Below are 27,031 nucleotides of genomic sequence, written 5' to 3'. Positions count from 1 at the left end.
AATAGAATAGAGAATACAACAAAATAGAATAGAATATAGAATAAAATAGAATAGAATAGAAAATAGAATAGAATAGAGCAGAATTCTATATTATTTTCCCCATCTCCGTTTTTGCCGCATGCCATTTCCTAATCACTTGACAAACATCAACAAGGTAAGGAGATATTTTGGAATGTGGTCCTTTTTTTTTTTTTTTTTGGCGACCCACCAAAAATGTCCATTCTGCCATGCGAAACATTTGGCTGATGCTCACTTCCAGCAACCATCTCCTGTCATCGCAACGGGAAGTGAAATCCGCCCTGGAGGTGCACAGCCTCAAATCTTGAGGTTCCATCTGGGGGAAAAATAATTGGAATGGACTGTTTTCAACGAAGCCACCCGTCCTTCCCATATTTAGGTCTCCACTGCGGCCGGTGAATTATTCGGCACGGAAAAAGGCAGCCATTACGCAGGAGCTGACGCCATGTCTCTGTCCCACTCGGAAGAAGTTATCCCAAAGCGTTGCCCCGCTGGAGAAACTTCGTAGCGATACCACCGTGATCACCACAAATGGTACTGGGCAGTGGTACAATTCAATTTTTTTTACTACCGGTTCTGTGGGCATGGCTTGGTGGGTGTAGTGTGGTTAGTGGGTGTGGCAGGGGGAGGATACTGCAAAATCTCGATTTCCAACCGCACTCCAGCAAAAATCCCGGCAGTCTTTCATGAGTTTTCACAATTACAGACCTTTATCAGGCTTTATGGAGATTTGCCAGGCCAATATCTTCCAAACAGCCAAGCTGTAGCAGCAATTACTTGGCAAGAAGTCAGGAACAGATCTTCACCCTAACAAATTGGAACTAATTTATCTCCTGCAAACTCCCCTCCCCTTTGCTCCTTTTTTATTTCCTCTGGGAGGGGCCATTCACCATCCTCCTGTGCCTTACTCCCGAGTCGGCCCTTGTTCCTTCGCTGTTCTCTTCCTCTGGCAACTCTCTACATACGCAAACTGGGAACAGGCTCCAACTGTTCTTCTGCCCCACTGATCTCCGACTCTGAAGGTGGCTGATAACTGTCAGACGGCCCTGGCCCCCTTTCTGCCTCAGACTCAGAGCCCTCCTCAGAGCCTTCCCCAGACTCCAGGACTGGCCCATGTTCCTCCCCAACCTCCTCACTGTTCGAATCTGCCACCAGCTCCCCTGGCCGCCGGTGGGCCACAACACATTTGTGGGTTTTTTGTAAACTCGAAGGCACAGGCACAGACATGAAAAATCAACTAAGATTGTTCCCTTGCAGCCCTCTCTGTCCCCCACGAACACACACACACATACACACACACACAAACCCTCTTAATCTCTCAGGATTTTTATTCCAATGTTCCACTGAATTTTGTCCTCAATATTTGCTCTCCAAACCCACCCCCCATCTTTCAAAAGGGAGCGAGCGAGGGAGCAGCACACAACCAGTTTATTTTTGCAACGGGTAATTTTTGTCAGCAGAATGACGCTGAGATAAGAATTAATTTTCCTCCTTCCCCCTCTTCAGCATTTTCAGGAAAAGTGTTTTATTTTTTGTTCTTTACATACAATTATAAGTATACATTAACATAGTTATAATTCTTTTTTACATTCATCATTCTTATACATTTGTCATTCCATTTACAGGGTTATAATATAACAGTTAGGTTAGGTTACTTTGTTTAGTATCCCTCACCTGTTTTGACACCATCTTTTTCCCCTTTCTTTCTCCCTCCCTCCCTTCTCTACTTCCTTCCTTCCTCCTCTCCTTTCCCCTCCTTCTTCCCTTTCCTCTCCCCTATCCCTCTCTTCCTCTTTCCCTTCCTACCCTTTCTCCTTCTCCCTTCCATCTCACCTCTATCTTCCTTCCCTCCTCTGCCTCTGCCTCTCCTCTCCTTCTCCCTTTCTCTCCCTCCCTCCACCCTCTCCTTTCTTCCTTCCTCTCTCCTTTCCCTTCCTTCTTCCTTTCCTCTCCCCTACTCCTCTCTTCCTCTTCCCCTTTCTGCCCTCTCTCATTGTCCCTTCCATCTCACCTCTATCTTCCTTCCCTCCTCTGCCTCTCCTCTCCTCCTCTCTTCCTCTCCCTCCCTCCCTCCTCTCCTTTCTTCCTTCCTCTCTCCTTTCCCTTCCTTCTTTCCTTTCTCTCCCCTGCTCCTCTCTTCCTCTTCCCCTTTCTGCCCTCTCTCATTTTCCATCTTCCTCTTCTCACCTCTATCTTTCTTCCCTCCTCTGCCTCTCCTCTCCTCCTCTCTTCCTTTCTCTCCCTCCCTTCTCTCCTTTCTTCCTTCCTCTCTCCTTTCCCTTCCTTCTTCCCTTTCCTCTCCCCTGCTCCTCTCTTCCTCTTCCCCTTTCTGCCCTCTCTCATTTTCCATCTTCCTCTTCTCACCTCTATCTTTCTTCCCTCCTCTGCCTCTCCTCTCCTCCTCTCTTCCTTTCTCTCCCTCCCTTCTCTCCTTTCTTCCTTCCTCTCTCCTTTCCCTTCCTTCTTCCCTTTCCTCTCCCCTGCTCCTCTCTTCCTCTTCCCCTTTCTGCCCTCTCTCATTTTCCATCTTCCTCTTCTCACCTCTATCTTTCTTCCCTCCTCTGCCTCTCCTCTCCTCCTCTCTTCCTTTCTCTCCCTCCCTTCTCTCCTTTCTTCCTTCCTCTTCTCCTTTCCTTCTTCCCTTTCCTCTCCCCTACTCCTCTCTTCCTCTTCCCCTTTCTGCCCTCTCTCCTTCTCCCTTCCATCTCAAGGTTGTTATGATAGGAAGAGCCCTGGGGTGAACATCATGTCTCTTTATTCTCCTCCGTTTCCTTTTTCAAGAGCCACAGGCCTCAACGGAGGTGGACGTTGCTGAAGAAATCTCACCGCTTTCTCCAGATGCCGGCTCCCTGGATGACCCATCGGAAGAGTTCTGCGAACTAAAATTGGGCAAGGTAAACAGAGTGATGGAGGACGTGTTCGATCTGAAGGTGGGGTTTGCGGAGGATCCAGGTTGTGTGATTCCTGGGTGGGCAGTCTCAAGAGTGGACTATCAAAGAGAGATCCAACCTAGAACGAAGGAGAGATTTCCTGACAGTCATCATCATCATCGTCTCCTTTTTATGACCCCATAATCCTTTGCGGGGTGGAGTCTGGCCAACTGAACGGAGGAGAGTGTTGACTGGCTGGAAGCCGTCCCTGTCGCCAGTGCGGATTTTTTTTTTATTCAGCATATAAAATTCTCATTGTGCCCAGAGAGAGAAATATCTGCCTCTACCTAGGATCAAACTCATGGGCTCCTGATTGTGAGGCGACAGCTTCACCTCTAGGCCACCACACAACTCCGTGTGTGTGTGTGTGTGTGTGTGTGTTGTCTTTTTTTAATCCCTTGTGGGGTGGAGTCTGGGCAACTGAATGGAGCTATCAGAATGTTTACTGGCCGGATGCTGTTCGTGTCGCCAATGAGGAGTTTTGTTCAGCAGATAATATTCTCATTGTGCCCTGAGAGAGAAATATCTGCCTGTACCTAGGATCAAACTCACAGCCTCCTGATTGTGAGGCCAGAGCTCCACCTCTAGGCCACAGCGCCACTCAGAGATTTCCTGACACTGAGAACAATTAATCGGTGGAACAACTTGCCTCCAGAAGCTGTGGGTGCCCCAACACTGGAGGTTTTCCAGAAGAGATCGGGCAGTCTGGAATGGTCTAGGGGAGGGGTGGGCAACTATGTTACTTTATAACTTGTCGACTTCAACTCCCAGAATTCCTGAGCCAGCTATAATTGCCCCCTCTTGTACATAGTCTCCTAGCCAGGGCTTGGACTAGAAGACCTCTAAAGGTTCCTTTCCAACTCTTCTGTTGTTCTATTTTTCCCACCCTTGAGTTCGTAATAAGAAAATGTTAGAATAAAATCGCTTAAAAAAAAATCTCTTTCAAGAATCTGGTGGGGCGTGAAGACCTTACTGAAAGTTACTAATAAAAAGAGCAACTTAATTTCCAGAAACTATCTTTGATCTTACCTGCAGGTAACCGAGGGCGATATCGGGCCCTTCAGCTCGGTCAAACTCCAGATTATTTTCACACCCGTGGTTCCGGGGACTGTCCAGGCTGATTTTGAGGTCATCTTTGAAAACCCAGATTGCAAACCAGTAAGTGATGGGATCAGTGGTGAAATTCAATTTTTTTACTACCCGTTCTGTAGGCGTGGCTTGATGAGCGTGGCAGGGGAAGGATACTGCCAAAATCCCCATTCCCTCCCCACTCTTGGGGGAAGGATACTGCAAAATCTCCATTCCCTCCCCACTCTTGGGGGAAGGATACTGCAAAATCCCCATTCCCTCCCCACTGCTGGGGGAAGGATATTGTAAAATATTGCCTCCCTACTCCTGGGGGAAGGATACTGCAAAATCTCCATTCCTTCCCCACTCCAGGGGAAGTATACTGCAAAATCTCAATTCCCTCTCCACTCCAGGGGAAGGATACTGCAAAATCTCCCTTCCCTCCCCACTCCAGGGGAAGGATATTGCAAAATTCCCATTCCCTCCCCACTCCAGGGGAAGGATACTGCAAAATCCCCATTCCAACCCCACTCCAAGGGAAGGATACTGCAAAATCTCCCTTCCCTCCCCACTCCAGGAGAAGGATACTGCAAGATCTCCATTCCCTCCCCACTCCAGGGGAAGGATACTGCAAAATCCCCATTCCCTCCCCACTCCAGGGGAAGGATACTGCAAAATCTCCCTTCCCTCCCCACTCCAGGAGAAGGATACTGCAAAAAACCCCTTCCCTCCCCACTCTGGGGCCAGCCAGAGGTGGTATTTGCCGGTTCTCCGAATTACTCAAAATTTCCGCTACTGGTTCTCCACAACCTGTCAGAACCTGCTGGATTTCACCCCTTGGTGGGATTAATTTCTCTCCCTCTCCTGTGCCGCAAATACATTAAGAACAGACCAGTCCAGTGTCTGTTAAGGTTCCAAATAATATATCCCATTCAATAAGAACTCCCGAGGCAGGCATATTCCCCAAAGAACATTTTATTGGGACACATCACATTGGCACTGATGTGGTGGAAAACCGGTTCTGCGTTCCCACTGGTTTTACACCCAATTAAAAGCCACTGCGTCCATCTAATTATAGTATAGCCTTTATTGTCATTGGGAGGAGGTTTCTCTTCACATTGCTTCAGGGCTGACACTGCCTAGAGCTAAGGGGCAGAGGAAGATGGGGTGTAGAGATAGCTGGGATGTTGTAGCCAAAATAAAGTTATTTCCCCTGGGAATCGAGGATGTTCATGCAGGTGTTCGAAAAGACGTAAGCCACCTAGGAACCGGACTACATGCTGACTGGACCATGGGATTGGTGACTTTGGGGGCAAGTGACAAAGTTTGACTTTGTTTTACTTTTAAAATTTTACTTTTAAGTGGGTATAAAACCAATTAAGTTCCGGCGGGAACATAGAGACGGTTTTCCCCGGAAATTTTTCTCCGAGGTATAATTATTATTATTATTATTTATTTGTCTTGTATGCCGCCCACTCCCGGAGGACTCCGGGCGGCTCACAAAAGACAAGGGAAAGGGGGAAAACGAGACAAAGACAACATATTAAAAACAAAACCAACATTCACAATTTCCGTGGAAGTAAATGCTTCTCAGCCCCCCCCCCCCCCCCAGCCTGCTGGAACAGCCAGGACTTGGTGGCTTTGCGGAAGGCCGGGAGGGTAGTAAGGGTAGTAAGGGTCCGGATCTCAACAGGGAGGGCCGGAGCTGCAACAGAGAAGGCTCTCCCCCGGGGAGTCGCCAGCCGACATTGGCTGGCAGATGGGATCCGGAGGAGACCTAACCTGTGCGATCTAATTGGTCTGAGAGAGGTAATCGGCAGGAGGCGGTCTCTCAGGTACCCGGAGGGGTTTAAGAAAGATACACTTTATCTAATTATACATTTACTAACTGCGGCGCGCATAACTTATGCACAATATTGGAAAAAAGAAAATACACCATGAGAGCTAGATATCATCAGAAAAGTGTTGGGCGGAAGCAGATAGGCTCCCTCTTGAACTTAAAAATAAAGGGGAATCAGAATGTTTTGATGTCTAGAACAGATTTTTATGACTGGTATAAGACAAGGTGACAAGACTGGAACAAATTGTATATATTGTGACTGGACAGAAGGATAGACAATGTACTAAGTAGGCTAATAGTTAATGGTTGAGACTAGCTGTATATAATGTGAATGTATGGTCACTTCGACTTCGTGGTACTGTATTGTTTTAAATGTAAAAATAATAAAAATATATTGGGGAAAAAAAGACAGACGGTTTTCCACCATTTCTGTGCCAATGTGATATGTCCCAATAAAATGTCCTTTGAGGAATATGCCTGGCTCGGAATTCTTATCGAATGGGATGTATTACTTGGAACCTTAACAGACACTGGACTGATCTGTTCTTAACGTATCTGCTTAACGTATCTGCCTGACGTTTGGGCAACCGAGTCGTATTTATGACGGTCGCAGGTCACGTTATCCCTTTTCGCGACCTTCTGAGGAGGAAAGTCAGTGGGGAAACCGGATTCACTTAACAACAAGTTGACACCGAGTTTTGCACGGATTCACCTTTAGTTGCCGATTGGGGCCATCGCCGTCGCGATGGCCGTGCCGGTCTGGGTGTGCAATCCCACGATCGACCTGAAAATCTGCATGTACGATCGGCTTTACCAGGACTGCATTGTGGTTCAGAGCAGGTGAGCAGTTTTTAATTGTCTGGGAAAGGTTAGCCATCCCTGCTCATTTTGACAGACCCCGCAAGGAATTTGCAAAGTTACAAAACGGGGGGGCTGGGTTTCCCGAAGTAACGGATCCCAGGCATGCAGTTTTTGCTTTTTTTCAAAAAGCGTTGCTGGCGCACACCAATTTCCACCTTTCTCTCGTTCTGCAGCTTCAGCTGGCAAGATGTTCTGAGCCTTTGCTATTTTTAATTTCCTCGCCGTTTTAGCGTTCTATTTTGAATGCGAGCAAATGGGATTGGCTTTTTAAAAATGTATGCCAGATTAGCCTCTTTTCCTATGTTTCCTCTGTGTGTGTGTGTGTGTGTGTGTGTGTGTGTGTGTGTGCGCGCGCACGCGCGTGAACAATCTCTTTTGGTACAGCAACAGCACTTAGACTGATATACCGCTTCCCAGTGCTTTTACAGCCCTCTCTAAGCGGTTTACAGAGACAGCCTTTTGCCCCCCAACAATTTTAGCATTTGGTCCTCATTTTACCCACCTTGGAAGGACGGAAGGCTGAGTCAAACTTGAGCCAGTTGGTCAGGATTGAACTCCTGGCAATGGACAGAGTTAGCCTGCAATACTGCATTCTTACCACTGGGAAGGAAGGAAGGAAGATAGCAATAGCATTTAGACTTACATACAGTTTTACAGTGCTTTACAGCCCCCGCTAAGCGGTTTACAGAGTCATCCTCTTGGCCCCCAACAATCTGGGTCCTCATTTTACTCACCTCGGAAGGACGGGAGGCTGAGTCAACCTTGAGCCAGTTGATCAGGATCGAACTGCTGGCAGTATGCAGAGTTAGCCTGAAATAATGTATTCTAGCCATTGGGAAGGAAGGGAGGGAGGGAGGGAGGGAGGGAGGGAGGGAGGAAGGAAGGAAGGAATGAATAGTACTTAGACTTATATATCGCTTTACACCCCTCTCTAAGCGGTTTACAGAGTCAGCCTCTTGGCCCCAAACAATCAGGGTCCTCATTTCACCCACCTCGGAAGGACGGGAGGCTGAGTCAACCTTGAGAGTGTCAGAATCAAACTTCTGGCAGTCAGCAGAGTTAAACTGCAATGCTGCATTCTAACCACTGGGAAGGAAGGAAGGAAGGAAGGAAGGAAGGAAGGAAGGAAGGAAGGAAGGAAGGAAGGAAGGAAGGAAGGAAGGAAGGAAGATAGCAATAGCACTTAGACTTATATATTGCTTTACAGCCCTTTCTAAGTGGTTTACAGAGTCAGCCTCTTGGCCCCAAACAATCAGGGTCCTCATTTCACCCACCTCGGAAGGACGGGAGGCTGAGTCAACCTTGAGCTAGTTGATCGGGATCGAACTGCTGGCAGTATGCAGAGTTAGCCTGAAATAATGTATTCTAACCATTGGGAGGGAAGGAAGGAAGGAAGGAAGGAAAGTAGCAATAGTACTTAAGTCTTATATACCTCTTCACAGTGCTTTTACAGCCCTCTCTAAGCAGTTTACAGAGTCAGCCTTTTGCCCCCAACAATCTGGGCCGTCATTTTACCCACCTCGGAAGGACGGGAGGCTGAGTCAACTTTGAGCCGGGTGAGACTTTAACTGCCAAATCGCAGTCAGCCGACAGTCAGCAAAAGGAGCCTGCAGTACTGCACTCTGACCACTGCGCCACCGATGGCGCGCAGATTCCCAGTTCCTTACTAAGACCTTAAACACCGCCAAGGTTTTGTTTTGTTTTCACCGTTGGAAGAGAATGAAGGTGAGATCTCCAAAACCCGGCTTCCAAATGCGGCAAATATTTGTCACGTCGTAAAGCGGAGCAGATTTCAACTGATGTCTCACTTAGCAAGATAAATTTTGGGCTCAACTGTGGTCGTAAATCAAGTGCCCTCCGCTTTCTTGCCTTTCCCCAGAGCGACCAGTGCCTTACGCCTGAAGTTTGAAATTTGCAAGGAGTTGGCTAACTACGTAGAGCTGTTGCCCAAAACTGGGTACATCCAAGCGCAGTCCTCTTTTAGTGTCCAGCTGAAATTCTTGCCAAGGTAAGGAATGTGTTGCTTCCTTTCGGTACGTCCTGCTTTAACTACCCGCTGTGTTTCTTTCTCAGCCACCCTTCTCTTTGAGAAGGGCCCGCATTCAAAACCTGGCTTCTTTTCATTAAACTAGACATACCCAGTTCCTGCAACCGTTCTTCGTATGTTTTAGCCTCCAGTCCCCTAATCCTCTTTGTTGCTCTTCTCTGCACTCTTTCTAGAGTCTCCACATCTTTTCTACATCGTGGAGACCAAAACTGGATGCCGTATTCCAAGTGTGGCCTTCCCAAGGCCTTATAAAGTGGTATCAACACTTCCCGTGATCTGTTGATGCAGCATACGATTGTGTTGGCTTTTTTAGCAGCTGCTGCACACAGCTGGCTCACATTTAAATGATTTGTCCACTGGGACCAGGGGTTTAATCCTCCCAGTTCGGCCTGGTTCGGGACGATTGTCGTTGGTTCTGCGAACCCGTAGTTAAAAAAAAAAGCTTCCAAGGATTGCGCAGCTTGGCTGTGAGTCGTGCGATTGTGGGAAGCTTTCCCCCTGCTTCTTAAAACATTTTTTCGCTACTAGTTTGGGTGAATCAGCAGGGAAAAAAGGATTTAAAAAGCAGAAGGGAAATACTTAACCACTATATGGATTAATAATTAATAATGGAGAACTACTCTTCGAACTCTGGATGATTGGGGGCATTATGGTCAATTGAAAATATGAATGTATATTATAAATTAATGGGAATTCTTTGTTCTAATCTCCGCTTTTTCTCCTTGGAGATAGGTGGTATTATGATACTTCAAAGACTTATTGTTATTTGATAGATAATTATGAATTCAAAGAAATGAGGATTGTTACAAATGAAAGAATATTAATGGTAATTTGAACACATAATGCTCAATGACAGCGAAATATTCAGTTATGTTAAACGCAAAACCAGTGATGTTATTTTTAATCTTAAGAATTGATGCACAAAAACTTGTAACCAAACGACATGCTTGATGAAATGGAGGAAAGTTGGTTTTTTTTCTTGCTCTTGTTTTGTATGTGTTGTTTTGTTTTTTAAGAAAAAGAAGAAAAATATATATTAAAAAAAAAAGCAGAAGGGAAAGCTTCCACCTATCGCAACTCACAGCTGATCCGCGCAATCGTTAGGAGGTGTTTCCCCCCCCCACACTTTCTAAAGCATTTTTTTTCCTGCTGATTCGGGTGAACTGGAAAAAAATGCTTTAAAAAGTGGGGGGGAAATTGGCCACACCCAACCAGTCACATGACACCTCCCACAAGCCACGCCCACAGAACCGGTGGGGGGGGGAATGGATTAGGACTCCCAAGATCCCTCCCACAGTGACTACTATTGAGCAAGGTACCACCTATACCAGTGATGGCTAAGCTTTTTGTCGTTGTGTGCCGAAAGCGCACACATGCGACAGCACGCATGCGCGATAGCACGCATGCCCATACCCATAATACAATGCGCGCACCCCCTACTCATGCTCCCCCACCGAGCTCCCCTCGTGCATGTGTGTGTGTGACCCCCATGAAACCCGCATGGGGGGGCTCCACCCCCACCCACCCCCGCACTCTGGTGGCGGGATTCAGCCAGTTTGCACCACTTCGGGAGAAAGGGCTGTTAACTTTCTGAGAAGTTTGATGATCTGGTTGTTGGAAGAAATCATTAGGGCAGAGAACCGGTGGTTAAATTATCCAAATCCCTGGATAAAATAAATCCCACATCTTATAGAATTGTTTATCTTCTCGTTCTCTTAATTTATTTGATCAATGGTTAGACAAAAAAATATGGAAATGAAATATGCTAGAGAATTTTACAGTACAAGAATAATGGAACGATATAGAATATAATATAAAGGTGTACTACTATTGGATGGATTTGGGGTGAGGTAATGAAACGCCATAATATAAATTAATTCTGTTAGGGGTATCTCCGTTGGGAGACAAAATGTTGCAGCTAGAGAGAAAGAATGTCGCTAGTAGAAACACACGAATAGAGTTTCAGACACTGCTAGTAAAAACAAGTAGGTTTACTACTGATAATTGCTTCACAAGCAGTGATAGTAGATATTAGTCCAAACACAATTCAAAGAACAAACATTAGCTTACAGTCGCAGTTCACATTCCAGTCATCAAGTCATCAAGCATAGGACAAGCAGAGAGAGAGAGTGAGATCTCTTGACTCCTTCTAATAGTAAAGTTAATTACAGTTGTTAAGTACATCCACTCATTTAAAGCAACAACGACCATTTGTTGTTGTATATAGATATATATTGCCTACCCAACACCAGGAGTATACTCCCAACAAATTCAAAATTTAGAATATCTCGCATAAAAATGAAGTAATAATAGTTACGGTCAAATAAATGATTAACAATGATAATAATGTATACATATATACTAGATTGATAATATGAGATTTTATATAAATTGTAAGTGAGGACTACGGAGGGGATGCACAAAAGCTTTGTAACCAATCGACACACTGCATGTAACTGGAGGATGGTTTTATGTTTCATTTGTGTGTGTTTGTCTAAAAATAAAAAAAAAATCTTAAAAAAAAATTATTCGAATCCCGCCACTGCCGCACTTCCCTCTCCTCCCCCCCAACAGGCACCTTTGACCCCCTCCCCTGTCCATGCACAGACATCTCCCACATGCGCCATGCCCCCCGCACACCCGTGGCAGAGACCCAAAAATCAGGTGGTCAGAGGGAGGGGCACATGGATACGCAGTGGAGCTGGCGGGGCAACAGCTGGCTTGCCCATAGAGAGGGCTCTGTGTGCCACCTGCGGCAAGCGTGCCAGGGGTTCGCACATCACGGACCTGAGCATTTGTTTTTTTGTTGCCTAAAAGTAGAATTTTCTTGCCGAAATGTAGAAAACTCTCGTTTTGTTTCACCTCCGTTTCAGGGAGGGGCAGTTAGAAAGCCTTGTGGACTTGACCGGCCCATCGTCCCCTCTCCGCTTGAGTTGAGGGGTCGGTGGAGGTGCCAGGAGATTGGGGGAGCCCAGCGCAGCCCCATCCGCGCTGCTCCGTGCTCCCACCGGAGGTGACTCAGAATTGCTGCTAATTAATTCACGTCAACGTCAAAAGGAACAGATTGCCCAAGCTGGGTGCCTGAGCTCATACAGCTGGGACCTCGGAAGCTGACATACTGATTAGTGTGCAAGTTTAAGTTCTATTTATATCCAAGAGTTACTGTCCTGAAAACAGAGCCATCACTTGGTCTTTTTTAAAAAAAAAACAAAAAACCTACAACAGTAAATATAACAGCATCGGCTTATCTTTGGCTCCTATTTAACATCGCGAGCTGACAGAAGGATTTCCTAGCAGTGAAAAGCATTGTCTTGCAATCCCCGTACGGAATCGAGGCTTTAAAAAAAAAACTACTTTGACACTCGATCAGACTAATAATAATTTGTACTTCCCCCCAAAAAAGACACCAAAGGAGAAAAACCTTCTCACATATCATAGAGGTTTGGATGTGAAGGGAGTGACCTGAACATAGGTAACCCCAAATTATTTGCAGGATGTCAGATGCAGAGAGAAGGGACGCCCAGTGGCTAAGTGGCTAAGACACTGAGCTTGTTGATCAAAACGTCGGCAGTTTGGCGGTTTGAATCCCTAGCGCCGCATAACGGAGGGAGTTCCCGTTACTTGTCCCAGCTTCTGCCAAGCTAGCAGTTCTAAAGCACGTTAAAAATGCAAGGTGAAAAATAGGGACCACCTTGGTGGGAAGGAAACAGTGTTCTGTGCGGCTTCGGGAGTTGAGTCCTGCCGGACACATGACCACAGAGACGTCTTCGGACAGTGCTGGCTCTTTGGCTTTGAAATGGAGATGAGCAGTGCACACACACACACTCCCCCGAGTCGGGAATGACTAGCACATATGTGCAAGAGGAAACTTTACCTTTACCCTAAGATGGAGGGTTGTGTCCTTCCTTTTATTTATTTATTTTCTGTTTATTCAATTGATATGCTGCCCAACTTTCTGTCACTAAGCCCTGCTTGGCTGTGGGGTATTGAATAAACCAGGATTGCTAGTTCCATTAATTCCTCAAGTGGGAGGCTAGGATATGCAATGCCCTTTGGATGGGCTCAGATCAAGGGACAATGCGAGATTCAGCTTGGCTTTAAAACCTGTTTTTGTGACCAGGTGGAATCTATATATATAAAAGCCAAGTACTATTCATCACGAAATCTCCGAAACCGTAAAGCCTACAAACTTGAAAATTGGCACGAATGTTCCTCTTGGTTTCTAGGTGCCCGCTAAGAAAGGATTTTTCAAAATGAACATCCGATCATTAGTATTTCTTATACAGTAATTAACACACTCTGATGCTAAGGAGCTCTACTCCCCCTCCCCACCTGAAAAAAACTCTGTTCCAACTGCCAGTTGCCTCACATTCTGTTACGTCAGTTCAAACTGACAAGACGTTCCACTCCTTCACTCAGGAGCGGTCTGAGGCTCCTTATAGTACTAAACGTCAGTACCTCACCAAAATGTCTACACCTTCCACCTATGGAACTGCTTCCGGACTCAAGGCAGAGGGAGTGATATTCCCTTATGTGTTTCAAACTCCAACCATCACTGAGCCAACAGATTGTGAAGCGAATTTCTCCTGCATAGCTTAATCACATAGTTTTGTCACGAAGCACGGGTATCCAGCTACTAGCATTCAATAAGATATTCTTTTTTTTCTTGCTCAAAGAAATCCCATTTAACTAGATAACCTGAATACATTTAAATCTGGAATTTGTGGCTGGGCAACGTTGTGGGAATATCCTTAAAAAGCTTGTTTACGAAGTTGCGTCGAGGTCATTTATGTTGTCTTCCTCGAAGGCATTCTCAACCTTTTAGCACAGGGATAGGCAATTATGGCCTCTTTCGTGATCCGTGGACTTCAACTCCCAGAATTCCTGGGCCAGCAGGAATTCTGGGAGTTGAAGTCCACAGGTCATTAAAGGGGCCATATTTACCCACCCCTGCTTTAGCCTGGAAAACGCCACCCCCTCCTCTTCTCTTTCAGACTCGCCCTTTCAAAAGATGCCAAGAAGTACTTTGATGAGAGGACCCGAGTTCTGGAAGCTCCCTTGACTATCATTGTTTCTGATCAGGTCAGCCTGGGGAATTTTTGGCTTGTTTTTTGCTCTGTAAGCACAAACCCCAGGTCACCCACATCTCATTCTAGACAAACCTGGATTCTTTACCTCTATTCAAATGTAATATATTTGGTTCTGACTTAGGCTTCATGAAAAACTCTCTTTTATTTAAACGGCTGTGAATTATGGTCATTCACAGCCCATATCGTTTCACAAACACTCTGTAAAAGAGTCCGACAGATGTCTGCTCGAGTTGCCAAAGTCTTTTGGGGTGATGATGATAAGCATAAGCACCCACCTATATCTCCTTTGAAACGCTTGCCATAGACCTAATTGCCAATTAGTTTTGCAAGGCCAAACGTAGCACAGAGTCAAAACAGAGCTTCAGCATTTAAACCAACCAAAACGAACAAAATTGCTTCCTGCAAAGGCTCACGTCCCTTTGCTCCTCTCTTATGTCTTATGGGAGGGGCCAATCATCTCCAAGCCTTACTCCCAAGTCACCCTTTTTAGTCTTAACTTTTCTTGCCTTCTGGCAGCATGCGCACACTGGGAACAGGCTCACACTGTTCTTCTGCCTCGCTGATGTCAGATTCCGGAGGCTCCAGAGGCAGCACATAACTCCCAGATGGCCCTGGCCCCCTCTCTGCCTCCAACACAGAGCCCTCGTCCAAGCCTTCCCCAGACTCCAAGACTGGCCCATGTTCCTCCCCAACCTCCTCACTGTCCGACTCTGCTCCCAGCTGCGCAGGCCGCTTGTGGACCACAACAATATTGCTGATCCTGTCACCGTTCGGCTTCATTTTCTTCATTTTTAGAGCAAGCCGGTGGAATTCAGCATGCATGCCATCCTAACCACCTCAGATTTAGAGATCGTCCCAAACGAAGTGGATTTTGGATACTGCTCTATCTACGAAGCTGTTCGGACAACCATCACCGTCACCAACAAAGCAATTCTCCCGCAGGAGTTTGGTTTCGTCGGGCAACCAAAGGTAAAAAGATCTGCTTGCCTCCCTTGGAAATTTGCAGCCCGGGTGAGAATTATGCGCAGCTGTTTAGGATGGAGACTTCTGGTGGTTGCTGCTTAGAACGAAATCTACATCAGGAAATTGCAATTTCTTCATTTTTGTACCCTGGGCAAGGCAGTACATTTCCGTCGTGTCTCCTAGTGTGTGTTCTGACCTCGGCTTCCCGAAAAAGCATGAATCGCAATCTTAGTCCCCCAAACCCTCTTTTTATTTATACGGCTGTGGGTTATGGTCGTTAAGAGTCCGCAAGGCTTCACAAACAGTCCATGAAGAGTCTCCGAAGTGAGGCGTGGGAGGAGTCACACATGGGTATTAACACAGTCCTTTTGCCCTGGAGACTGAGGTAAATCTTGAGGCCACACCTCCATTCCTTCTCTAACCTCCCAGATTAACCTCAGTCTCTGGCCCAGGAGGAGTGTTTTACCTGACTCTCCCTCACTTCGAAGATTCCGATAGATGTCTCCTCGAGTTGCCACAGTCTTTCAGGGGAATGTTGATAAACACCCACCTTTATCTCCCTGGAAATGCTGCCAGAGACCTCATTGCCAAATGCAGAGGAAGGCCAAACATAGCACAGAGTCAAACAGAATTTTTCAAAGCTTGAACCGACCAGATGAACTAATTGCTTCCTGCAAAGGATCACCTCCCGTTCTCTCCTCTTTTATGTCTTATGGGAGGGGCCAATCATCTCCAGGCCTTACTCCCAAGTTGACCCTGTTTTCTTAATTGTCCTTGCCTTCTGGTAGCTCTGCGCATGCGCACACTGGGAACAGGCTCCCACTGTTCTTCTGCCTCACTGATGTCAGGCTCCAGAGGCAACACATAACAACCAGATGGCCTTGGTCCGCTCTCTGGCTCTAATGCAGAGCCTTCCCCAAACTCCAGGACTGGCCCATGTTCCTCCCCAACCTCCTCACTGTCCGAATCTGCTGCCTGGTGGGCCACAATTCCCTCATAATTTCTGATGTTTTAAACTTCTCCTGGAAAGGACCTTTAAAGCATATATATATTCAGGGCCACGAGGACTAGTAATTTGGCTTATTTAGGATTGGGGGGGGGGGGGGCCAGCAGACGTCCATAGTCAATACAATATTCAAGATGTTTCCTTTTTTTTTTGCTTTGCGATCTCACTAAATGTATAAGATTTCTGAGGACCTAGTTTAATAACAGATTAAGAAGAGTTGGAAGGAACTGTTCAGGTCATCTAGTGTCCAACAAAAATAAAATAATCCTTTGGATAAGAATAAAATATTTACCTGTGAAGTTTCCAAAGGATGCCCTAATTAATTTACGAGCCTCGAGACAAAGTTCAAAAGAACTCCAGTCATTTATTGGGAGCAACATTTTGGCATGTTCTTCTGTGGAGCCAAAACTGATTTCCGGTTCATGGTCTCGGAACTTTACCCCTGTGTCTCTCCTCCCCTCAGTCTGTGTCATAAATCATATTCACCAATGAGGTGCTTCAGCAGGCTGTGAACTTGCACCTCACACGCCGGCTGTAGAAATCTGAGATCCGACTCTGGTTGAAGGTATGCATGGAATTCTCCCTTTTTCATGTCAACTTGATAATAGTCATGGAAACGCTTTACAAGTTGGCACTACCGTTGATACCATAGAAATGATAGGACATTCCTTTTTCTTAAACGAAAAAACAATAATAATCGTCCATTTTCTAATACTTTTCCTTGGTCATTTTTTCTCCTGGTTTTGGGAAGTTTGTCGAAGTTCAGCCCAACGATGGGTTCGGGGTGCTGCTACCTCTGGAGAGCTTGACCCTGGATGTCATCTTCAAAGCCAAGAAGGCGAAATTGTACAGCTTTGAGCTCACCTGCAAGACGGAAATCAACAGGTATGGGGGGAGGGGTGTCAGTTGCCAATTCCGTGATGCTGTTGGGCAAAAGAAGATTTTGAGGAGTCACAGAATCGAAGCGAGGTCCTCTTAGGGTTCAACTCACCCCAGCTAGAACAGAGGGCTCCATATTTAGCCTCCGGCACTTTTTTACACCGCTAACAGAGCCGAGGTGGCGCAGTGGTTAGGGTGCAGTACTGCAGGCCACTTCAGCTGACTGCTATCTGCAGTTCAGCGGTTCAAATCTCACCGGCTCAAGGTTGACTCAGCCTTCCATCCTTCCGAGGTGGGTGAAATGAGGACCCAGACTGTGGGGGCGATATGCTGACTCTGTAAACCGCTTAGAGAGGGCTGAAAGCCCTATGAAGCGGTATATAAGTCTAACTGCTACTGCTATTGCTATTGCTAGCTTAAACTCTAGAACCGTGATGGCGAAGCTGTGGCACAGGTGGCACGCAGAGCCCTCTCTGCGGGCATGCCAGCCGTCGCCTCAGCCCAGCCCCACCACCAGAGGTGGGCTTCTGCCGGTTCGCCCCGGATCGGGCGAACTGGTAGTGTCCGGCGGCAGGAGGCACCGCCCACTTGCCCGGACACTTCTGCGCATTCACGAGCGAACCGGTAGTAAAATAAATTGAAACCCACCACTGTCCACCATGCCTCCTGCCGTCCAGCTGGTCTTTGGGTCTCTGCTGTACATGTAGGGGACATGCCCCATTTTGGGCCTGGAAGGCCTCCTGCACTGACCTGGAAGCCAAAATGGGGTGTGGGGGGGCTGCGCGAGGCCCCAAAATGCAATGCGAGCACCCCCTGCACTCTGTTTTGGCTTCCAGGTTGATGTAAGAGGGCTTCCAGGCCCAAAACGGGGCACCTCAGCCCTCTTAAACTTATATACCACTTCACAGCGCTTTATAGACCTCTTTAAGTAGTTTATTGAGTCCACCTATGGGCCCCAACAATCTGGGTCCTCATTTTACTGACCTCGAAAGGATGGAAGGCTGAGTCAGCCTGAGTCAGGATCGAACTTCCTGACTGAAGGCGGAGTCAGCCTGTAATGCTGCCTTCTAACCACTGCACCAACATGGCAGAATGGACTGGACTGGACTGGACTTGAATAGAATAGAGCAGAATAGAGTGTAGAATAGAATGCAGAATAGAATAGAGCAGAATAAAATAGAATAGAGCAGAATAGAATGCAGAATAGAATAGAGCAGAATTGAATGTAGAATAGAATGCAGAATAGAATAGAGCAGAATAGAGTGCAGAATAGAATAGAGCAGAATAGAATGCAGAATAGAATGCAGAATAGAATAGAGTAGAATAGAATAGAGCAGAATAGAATATAGAATAGAATGCAGAATAGAATAGAGCAGAACAGAATAGAGCAGAATAGAATGCAGAATAGAATGCAGAATAGAATAGAGCAGAATAGAATATAGAATAGAATGCAGAATAGAATAGAGCAGAACAGAATAGAGCAGAATAGAATAGAGCAGAATAGAATGCGGAACAGAACAGAATGCCGAACTGCTGGCAGTCAGCAGTCAGCAGAATTAGACTGCTATACTGCATTCTAACTACTGCGCCACCACAGCTCTTTGAAGCCACAAAGCAGTGGCGATTTCTCTCTTTATTTGCAGAAGTGGTTCTGTGTGTGACAAAATGCCAACTCTTGTCACGCTGCTTCTTCAAAAAGAATCCGATGCTGATCCCGAAACATTTCGGTCCTGTTTCCCATTTTAGGGAGTTCCTGCTGTCCTGTAAGGCTGTCGGAGTCCACCCTCCCCTCGTGCTTTCCCACTCCTTTGTCCAGTTTCCGGCCACGGCTCTGGACGATGTCTCGGCCGCCACCCTCTTCATCATCAACCCTCACGAGAGAATCAGCCACTTCACTCACACCATGCCCCGAATCGGCGAGGGGGAAATCGCTCCGGTTGGACCCACTTCCTTCCAGTTCCTCGTGCCCGAAGATTCTCCCATCATCATCATTCCCTGCGTGGGGACTGTCCTGCCTGGGAAGGTAAACTCTGAGCGTGTTTAAATAAGATAATTACTAACCCACCCATCCCCGCCTCCCAACCAGTCTTGTGAACTTTTTGCTCGGGGTTTTAATTCCCGGCGATGGATCCGCCGTTGGAAAATTCAGTGCAGTGTCTGGAGGGACTAAAAATGAGCAGATAATGATTAACAGAATTGGAAGGGATCTTGTAGGTCATCTGGTCCAACCCAAGCAGGAGACTCTATGAGATCAGATCTGACGGCAATGAGATCTTGCCGAAATGGTGTTCCTAATAAATGACTGGTTTTCTTTTGAAACTTGGCTCGAGGCTCATGAATTAATTAGGCCATCTTTCGGAAACCTGACACTCTTCTTAAACACTTCCAGTGATGAAGCTCCCACAATTTCCGAAATCAACTTCTGTTCCATGGGTTTGATAGTTTTCACTGCCAGGAAATTTCACCTTATTTCCAGGTTGAAATTTCTCCTGGGAAGGTTCCCATCCATTGTTCCTTGTTTGGCCTCGGGTGCTTCGGAAAGTAGCTTGACCCCCCTCCTCTCTGGGGCAGCCCCTCAAATATTGGATATGTATTTCTTCCCTCTTCATTTGGGCTTTTACAAACCTTGTTGGAAGCTAAGAGAAGAGTTATAAGATTAAATAGGAAATAATTGCATAAATAATTAAATAAACAATTAAAGCTACCTCCACCATCCAATCCCACATATGTGGTGGAGGCTAAAACATATGAAGAACAGTTGCAGAAATTGGGTATGTCTAGTTTGATGAAAAGAAGGACGAGGGGAGACATGATAGCAGAGTTCCAATATCTCAGGGGTTGCCACAAAGAAGAGGGAGTCAAACTATTTTCCAAGGCACCTGAAGGTAGAACAAGAAGCAATGGGTGGAAACTAATCAAGGAGAGAAGCAACTTAGACCCAAGGAGGAATTTCCTGACAGTGAGAAAAATGAATCAGTGGAACAACGTCTCCAGAAGTTGTGAATGCTCCAACACTGGAAGTTTTTAAGAAGAGACTAGACAACCATGTGTTTGATAGATGATATGTGGCTTCCTGCTTTAGCATGGGGTTGGACTAGAAGACCTCCAAGGTCCCTTCCAACTCTGTTATTCTGTTATTTTGAGGTTCAGTTGCAGTTTTGTGGCTTCAGCCATTTCATTTCCTCTGCCTGGTTTATTTGGTTTTACGTCCTTGGTCATTTCTGCTTCTAGTGAGGGTTTTTCTCCCTCCTCATTTCTTCCTCTTCTGTTGGCTTCTGTTGTCCAGAAATGCCTCCTTGACGTCTCCTTCCACCCAGCGCTGCCGGATCAGCTGATCAGGCAAGAGGCAGTCAACATAACGTGTCAGAATGCAGAAATAAAAGCTCAGATGGAAAAAAGAGCCCGAGAATTGGAAATGCAGGTAAACAGAAGAGTGACGCAGGCTACTTCCTGTCAGTTCTTTCTGACCATGGGAGCGTATGGCAGGGTCACAACTTGGAAAAGCTGGTGGCAAAGGGGCAAACATACACACACATACACACACAGTGACAGATCTATCTGGGTGTTGGGGGGGTATCAGATGAGCTGGACTTGAAGAAGGGGACGTTGTGCAGAGATTAGAGACCAGCAATTCGTCATAACGGTGTAATACTTCATTTAACACCCAGTAAAAGTAATTAAGTCCAGTGGCATAATTAAGAGAGTCACAGAATGGCCATAAGGTAAGGGGAGGGGAGGGAAAGGAAAGGAAAGAAGGAAAAGAAAGGAGAAAGGAGGGAAGAGAAGGAAGGAAAAGGAAAGGAAAAGAAAGGAAAGGAAAAAAGGAAAAGAAAGGAAAGGAGAAAAGGATAGGAGAAAGAAGGGAAGAGAAGGAAGGGAAGGCGGAAAGGAACAGAAAAAAGGAAAGGAAAAGAAGGAAGGAAAGGGGAAAAGGAAAGGGGAAAAAAGAGGAAAGGAGGAAAGGAAAGAAAAAGGAGGAAGAAGGGAAGAGAAGGAAGGAAAGAAAAAATAAAAGGAAGGGAAGGGAAAGGAAAAAAAGGAAAGGAGAAAGGAGGGAAGAGAAGGGAGGAAAGGAAAAGGAAAGGAAAAGGAAAGAAAGGAGGAAAGGAAAAGGAGGAAGGAGGAAAGAGAAGAAAGGAAAGGAAAAAAGGAAGGAAAGGGAAAGAAAGGAAAGTGAAAAGGAAAGGAAAAGAAAGGAAAGGAGGAAGAGAAAGGAAAAGGAAGAAGGGAAGAGAAGGAAGGAAAGGAAAAAAAGGAAAGGAGAAAGAAGGGACGAGAAGGAAGGAAAAGAAAGGAAAGGAAGAAGAAGAGGGAAGGAAAGGAGGGAAAGAGGAAGGGAAAGAAAGGCAGAAGAAGGGAAGGCAAGGAAGGAGAGAAGGAAGGAAAGAGGAGAGGGAGGGAGGGAGGATGGAGATGGAGGAACTTTTCTTAATCTGCGCTGAAAAAAGCCGAGTGGCCCCAGTCTCTCCATTTCACCTCCAGGAGGAAGGCCCACAGCTCTATTTTGTTTGCTGCCGTCCATACAGAAGGGTTTGACTTTCCCATCTACTCTTTTTTTTCCCGGTGGCGGCAGAGGAAGAAGGAGGAGGCGGCCATGTTGGGACGGAAAGACGGGAAGAAGTCGACCAGCTTCTCCTTCGTGTCTGAACCTTCAAAGGACAAGAGCCCCATCAAGCCCTTTGAAGCCCCCAACCCAGAAGACATCTCCAGGGAGTGAGGATGCAAAGAATTCTACTGCTTCCCAGCCAACACTTACCATATTTTTCAAAGTATAAGACACACCTTTCCCCCACCCCCACCCAAAAAAGAGGGTGAAAATCTGGGGGCGTCTTATACACTGAATACAGCATTTTTGGTCTCCCGAAACCCCGCCCCATACATCCTGTTTTTCATAAAAAGTGGGCGTACACAGGGTGTGGGAGGCCTGTAGTGTGCTCCTGGGGGTTGGGAAGGGCAAAAACGAGCAAAAATGGGCCTGTTTGTCTCAAAAACGGGCCTGTTTCTGCCCTCCCCAGCCCCGAGGAGAACACTACAGGCCTCCCACACCCTCTGCACGCCCCATTTTTGTGAAAAATGGGCCCATTTTTGGCTCCTCTTTGCCGTCCCCAGCCCCCAGGAGCACTTTACAGGCCTTCCAAACTCTGCATGCTCCATTTTTCACAAAAAATGTCTTATTTTGGGGAAAACATAGATTGATGGCAAATTTCTTTATGTATGTGGTGTGACTCAGCAGAAGTTTGTTGTGAGTTGAGTCGGGATGCAGGAATAACAATGCAGCTGGGGCTCGTTAGTGTGGTCTTCTGGAGATAAAAGGATTGATGGTGCCACACCCTGGTTGCAGAAGTCAACGTTCATTTGTTCATGGTTCATTGTTCATCGGTCGTGATTTGTTTGTGAGAGACACTTGGAGAAGTGATTTGCTTTCTTTCTGTACACCTGGTTTAGCCGTAAGAGATCTTTGTTTTTGCATTCTGTTATCTTCTTGCCAGAGACTTTATTTATGTTCATTTTGGTCTCGCAGCCAGTCTGAGCCGAGGACTGATAAAGTTATTTCCTTTTAAGTCTGTCTGCCTGTCGTCTTTGAGCGAGCGAAGGAGGGGGATCAGAACATGTATGTATGTATGTATGTATGTTTGTTTGTTTGTTTGTTTGTTTTAGTATACGATAACTGTAGGAGTTGGGTGTGCTCATTGGTCTACTTTGGCCAACTTATTGATTGGTTTCTTCCCCTTCTAGCTCCGAAGAGTACATTGCGGCCCATCTCAACCTAGTCCGCAGCTACACCAGCTGTTTCGATAAGTACATCATACCTTGCCTTGTTGCGAGTGGAGACATCGACGAGAAGAGAGGGGCCGAAAACATGAACTTCAGGTACGCCACGTTGCAGAAACCGGAGACCCACCGCAGGCTGAAGGGATGCTGTCTGGGTTCCGACGGATGCCCTAATTAAACACCATGAGTCTCGAGCCAAGCTTCAAAAGAAATCCAGTTATTTATTAGGTGCAACATGTCAGCACGTACCCAAGTGAAGCCAACTCTGACCCAACGTGCCCGAGGCGAGGCTGGTGCTGTGGCCTCTGAGAAGCAGGGTTGTGGCCCGCCAGGAAACAGCAGAGTTGGCAACAGATTCAGACAGTGAGGAGGTTGGTTCCCTTCTCCTGGCAGCTCTGCACATTCGCACATTGGGAATAGGCTCCAGCTGTTCTTCTGCCTCACTGATCTCCAACTCCGAAGGTAGCTGATAACTGGCATACGGTTCTGGCCCCCTCTCTGCCTCCGACACAGAGACCTTATCCGAGACTTCCCCAGACTCCAGGACTGGCCCAGGTTCCTCCCCAACCTCCTCACTGTCTGAGTCTGCCACCAGCTCTGCTGGGCCACAACACTGTGTTGGAAACCAGAGGCATTTGAACTGCAATGTATTTTCTCTCTACAGCCCTTATAATACTTTGTACTTGGAGCTCCATTGTCCGTCAGTCGCTCCTGTCGTGGTGGTCACATCAAACAACGGGAGAACCTTTTTCAACTTTGGGGACGTAGCTGTCGGTATGAAATCCTCTTTCTTTATCCTCTTTTTTTCCCACCTCTTCTTGGCAGAATTTAATTCAACTAAGGTTTAATTAAACCTTGGCTGTTTGTGGTCAAGATGCACAAGTTTTTTCAGTGGCCTTATAAGCATCTTAAGAGCAACCAAGAGGATTAGGGGACTGGTGACTAAAACATATGAAGAACGGTTGCTGGAACTGGGTATGTCTAGTTGAATGAAAAGAAGGACCAGGGGAGACACGATAGAAGTCTTCCAATATCTCAGGGGTTGCCCCAAAGAAGAGGGAGTCAAGCTACTCTCCAAAGCATCTGAAGGCAGAACAAGAAGCAAAGGGTGGAAACTAATCAAGGGGAGAAGCAACCTAGAACTAAGTTTGGTGATTTGGTTGGTTTTGATATGTGCACAGTGAGAATTCTTCCTTCTTATATTTTTCGAGATCGATGTAAGAATGGCTCCTCGATGTTGTCCTTCTTTTAAAATTGTTCTTGATTGGCTTTTTTTTTGACCCGGGCTGTCTCATCACACAGGGCATAGAATCAAGAAAGAAGTGGAGATCCAGAATATATCCAAAGAACACTTGGTGGTATCCTTTTTGTTGAACTAATCCCTGATGCTACACCATATTTCCCACTAGAGCAGGGGTCGGCAACCTTAAACACTGAAAGAGCCACAAAAGTCCTAACTGGAAGCCCCCCGTTCAGTTTTGGAGCCAACCGGAAGTCCAGTTCCCCCACCATAGAGTCTCCTCCTAGCACAGCGTCTTTTTTCTCTCCTGACAGGAAATCCGGTTCCCCCACCATAGAGTCTTCCCCTAGCATGGCATCTTTTTTCCTCTATCTGTCTTAACTGAGAGCCCTATCAATTGTGGAGTCAACCAGTGACAGGGAGCCGCAGCAGAGGGAGGAAAGAGCCACATGCGGCTCCGGAGCTGCAGGTTGCTACCCCTTCACTAGAGTACTTTTCTCTGTCTTTTTTTTTTAAAGAATAATTTGTTTAGTTATTTATTTTTTTAACCAGAAAAGTCCTCTCTGTGATTTAGAAATATTACCGGCTAGGAAAAAAAACAAAACATTTACTTATAGGCTTACAGTTCAAAAGACATCACACGAGGAATGAAGGTGGGATGGGGGGGGGGAAGGAAAGTTGGAAACTCAGGTTTCAGCTTCTAAGACCTCAGTTCTTGAAAGAAAAGCATTCAGAGGCCAGTTTGTATAAGTGGCCCAAGGCTAGGAATTGGCTGTTTTTCTTTGTCCTGTGGATTCTTTGAACCAAATTTTTCAGGTGGGATATTCCCTTCTTGATCCCTTCGGACCGTTTCTGCTAGCCAATCCAATTTGTTCACTTGGAGAAGGGGAATCTCGGGAGCTAGTGCTTTCCTTCTGTCCGGAGGAGAGCAAGTCGGTGAGTTTCTTCACTCCCTTGTCACACTTTTAACGTTTTATAGCGGTGCTTCTCAACCTTCTCCGCTTTAAGAGGTGTTGACTTAAGGAGTTGAGGCTCACACCTCTTAAATTGGATAAGGTTGAGACACCCTGATCTACACAGTGTCCCACTGACCGTTTCATCCATTCCCTAGGATAGATAAATAGATATATACAGATATATGGATGGATTGATGGATATACAGATAGATAAATAGATAGACAGACAGACAGATGTACAGATAGATGGATGGATGGATGGACAGCTAGATAGCTAGATGGATGTACAGATAGAGAGACAGACAGACAGACAGAGACAGAGACGTTTAGATAGATGTTTAGAGAGATGGATGGATGGATGGACGGATGGACGGACGGACAGACAGACACAGACAGATATTTGATATTTGATCACCATTTAGGTGGGTAGCTAGGTAGATAGATAATATTAAATGGATGGATGGATGGATGGATGGATGGATGGATGGATGGATGGGCTGGCTGGGGAATTCTGGGAGTTGAAGTCCACATTTCTTAAAGTGGATAAGGTTGAGACACACTGATCTATACAGTGTCCCACTGACCATTTCATCCATTCCCTACAATAGATAGATAGATAGATAGATAGATAGATAGATAGATAGATAGATAGATAGATAGATAGATAGATAGATATAGAAGATAAGATTAGATAGTTACTTGATCACCATTTGCGTGTGTGTTTGTGGGGGGGTAGGTAGCAGTGGTGGGTTCCGGATCCTGTTGCAACCAGTACAGTGCAATGGGGCCGGGCGTTCACCACATGCATGCGCGCAGCATGTGCATAGAACATGCATGCCTACTTATCACCCGTGATGCTCCAGCTGCTCGCTGCTGTACGGATGGATGGATGGATGGATGGATGGATAGGTGTGTGGATGGACGGATGGACGGATGTGCTGGCTGGGGAATTCTGAGAGTTGAAGTCCACACCTCTTAAAGTGGAGAAGGTTGAGACACACTCATCTATAGAGTTGCGGTTCTCAACCTGTGGGTCGGGACCCCTTTGGGGGTCAAACGACCCTTTCACAGGGCTCACCTAAGACCCTCGGAAAACCCATATCTTCAAAAAAATACGGAAAACATAAAATAATTTTATGGTTGGGGGGTCACCGCAACATGAGGAACTGTATTAAAGGGTCGGGGGCCAGTGTTTCTCAACCTTGGCAACTTGAAGATGTCCGGACTTCAACTCCCAGAATTCCCCAGCCAGCATTCGCTGGCTGGGGAATTCTGGGAGTTGAAGTCCGGACATCTTCAAGTTGCCAAGGTTGAGAAACACTGGTTGGGGCATTAGGAAGATTGAGACCCACTGCTATAGCGTGTTCCACTGACCATTTCCTCCATTCCACACTCTTCCCCTGAAATTTGTCTTCCCAGTATTTTGAAATCCTGGAGATACGAACTGAGAAAGCCACTCTGACTCTTACACTGACTGGCAGGGGAGTAATCGCATCCATTGCGTGTTCGCTGGAGGAAGATGTGTTGAACATGGGATATGAAGATGTGTTGAACATGGGATATGTGGTCTCCAAGGAAACCACCACCTCTGTCTTCAAGGTACCGTCTCCTTTCCAAGGAAGTCAAGAACGTGATCCTATTCCCCTAAATCGTTAGGGGAGATACCGTGTTTTTTTTTACTAAAGATTTTTTTAAAATTTTTGAATAAACACAGACAAAACACACATACAGACACAAAACACAAAATCATGGTCCATTTCTGGAACAAAGGTTCTCTGAAATAATTCATATCTGAACCAGGGGTGTTGTCAGTTTTCCAAGTAATAAGTCCATTGCAAGCAAGACCCCGAGGCAATTGAATTCCTCAACAATTACTTTCATCAGAAATACGATATTGGCACATACCTGGTGAAAACCGACTCTGAAAACCCCCGCAGTTTTCACCGCACTCAAAGTAAAAGATTTTCCGCTTTCTCAAAACAGTCACTTGGTCCAATCGCCGTGTTATCCGACAACTAGGTAGCATCACTCCGCCTCCTCCTGACCAGGTGTGAGAATGACCTTGGTTTTCAAGAGAAAGTATTTTGTTTTGGCTACAAAAATCCTTCTATCTCAATTCCGCCTTCCCTGACCCTCAGCTCCAGTGTGGCACAAAAATGGCTTCGGTCCGGCCACCTTCAGAGTTGACAGGTGTCCAACCTTGGCACCTTTAAAGACTTGTGGACTTCAACTCCCAGAATTCCCCAGGTCTGAAGTCCACAAGTCTTAAAGTTGCCAAGGTTGGACACCCCTGAATTAAACCATGTTAACTGTTCTCATCCATGACAGCTAGGAAATATTTCTTGATCCTGGGTTAACAAT

General features: G+C 46.2%; 1 protein-coding gene across 1 annotated transcript in view; it reads left to right on the top strand.

The window, feature by feature from the left end:
- CFAP74 (cilia and flagella associated protein 74) overlaps window positions 1–27,031 on the top strand; it is a 117,490-nt gene that overhangs the window by 82,165 nt on the left and 8,294 nt on the right. Inside the window, 17 exon segments of the mRNA XM_087702450.1 lie at window positions 398–492; window positions 494–552; window positions 2,800–2,912; window positions 3,984–4,106; window positions 6,575–6,696; window positions 8,597–8,725; window positions 13,759–13,846; window positions 14,650–14,823; window positions 16,575–16,708; window positions 18,449–18,725; window positions 19,989–20,123; window positions 21,276–21,415; window positions 22,439–22,573; window positions 23,139–23,248; window positions 23,777–23,832; window positions 24,531–24,650; window positions 26,090–26,269. Of these exon segments, the coding sequence (XP_087558576.1) occupies window positions 398–492; window positions 494–552; window positions 2,800–2,912; window positions 3,984–4,106; window positions 6,575–6,696; window positions 8,597–8,725; window positions 13,759–13,846; window positions 14,650–14,823; window positions 16,575–16,708; window positions 18,449–18,725; window positions 19,989–20,123; window positions 21,276–21,415; window positions 22,439–22,573; window positions 23,139–23,248; window positions 23,777–23,832; window positions 24,531–24,650; window positions 26,090–26,269 (2,190 nt within the window).

This window comes from Thamnophis sirtalis, unplaced genomic scaffold (genome assembly GCF_051295495.1).
Source record: "Thamnophis sirtalis isolate CommonGarterSnake01/CBP01778 unplaced genomic scaffold, rThaSir2_p1.2 scaffold_15, whole genome shotgun sequence".
NCBI classification, from domain to species: domain Eukaryota; kingdom Metazoa; phylum Chordata; class Lepidosauria; order Squamata; family Natricidae; genus Thamnophis; species Thamnophis sirtalis.
This window is presented reverse-complemented; position numbering and strand designations above follow the sequence as displayed.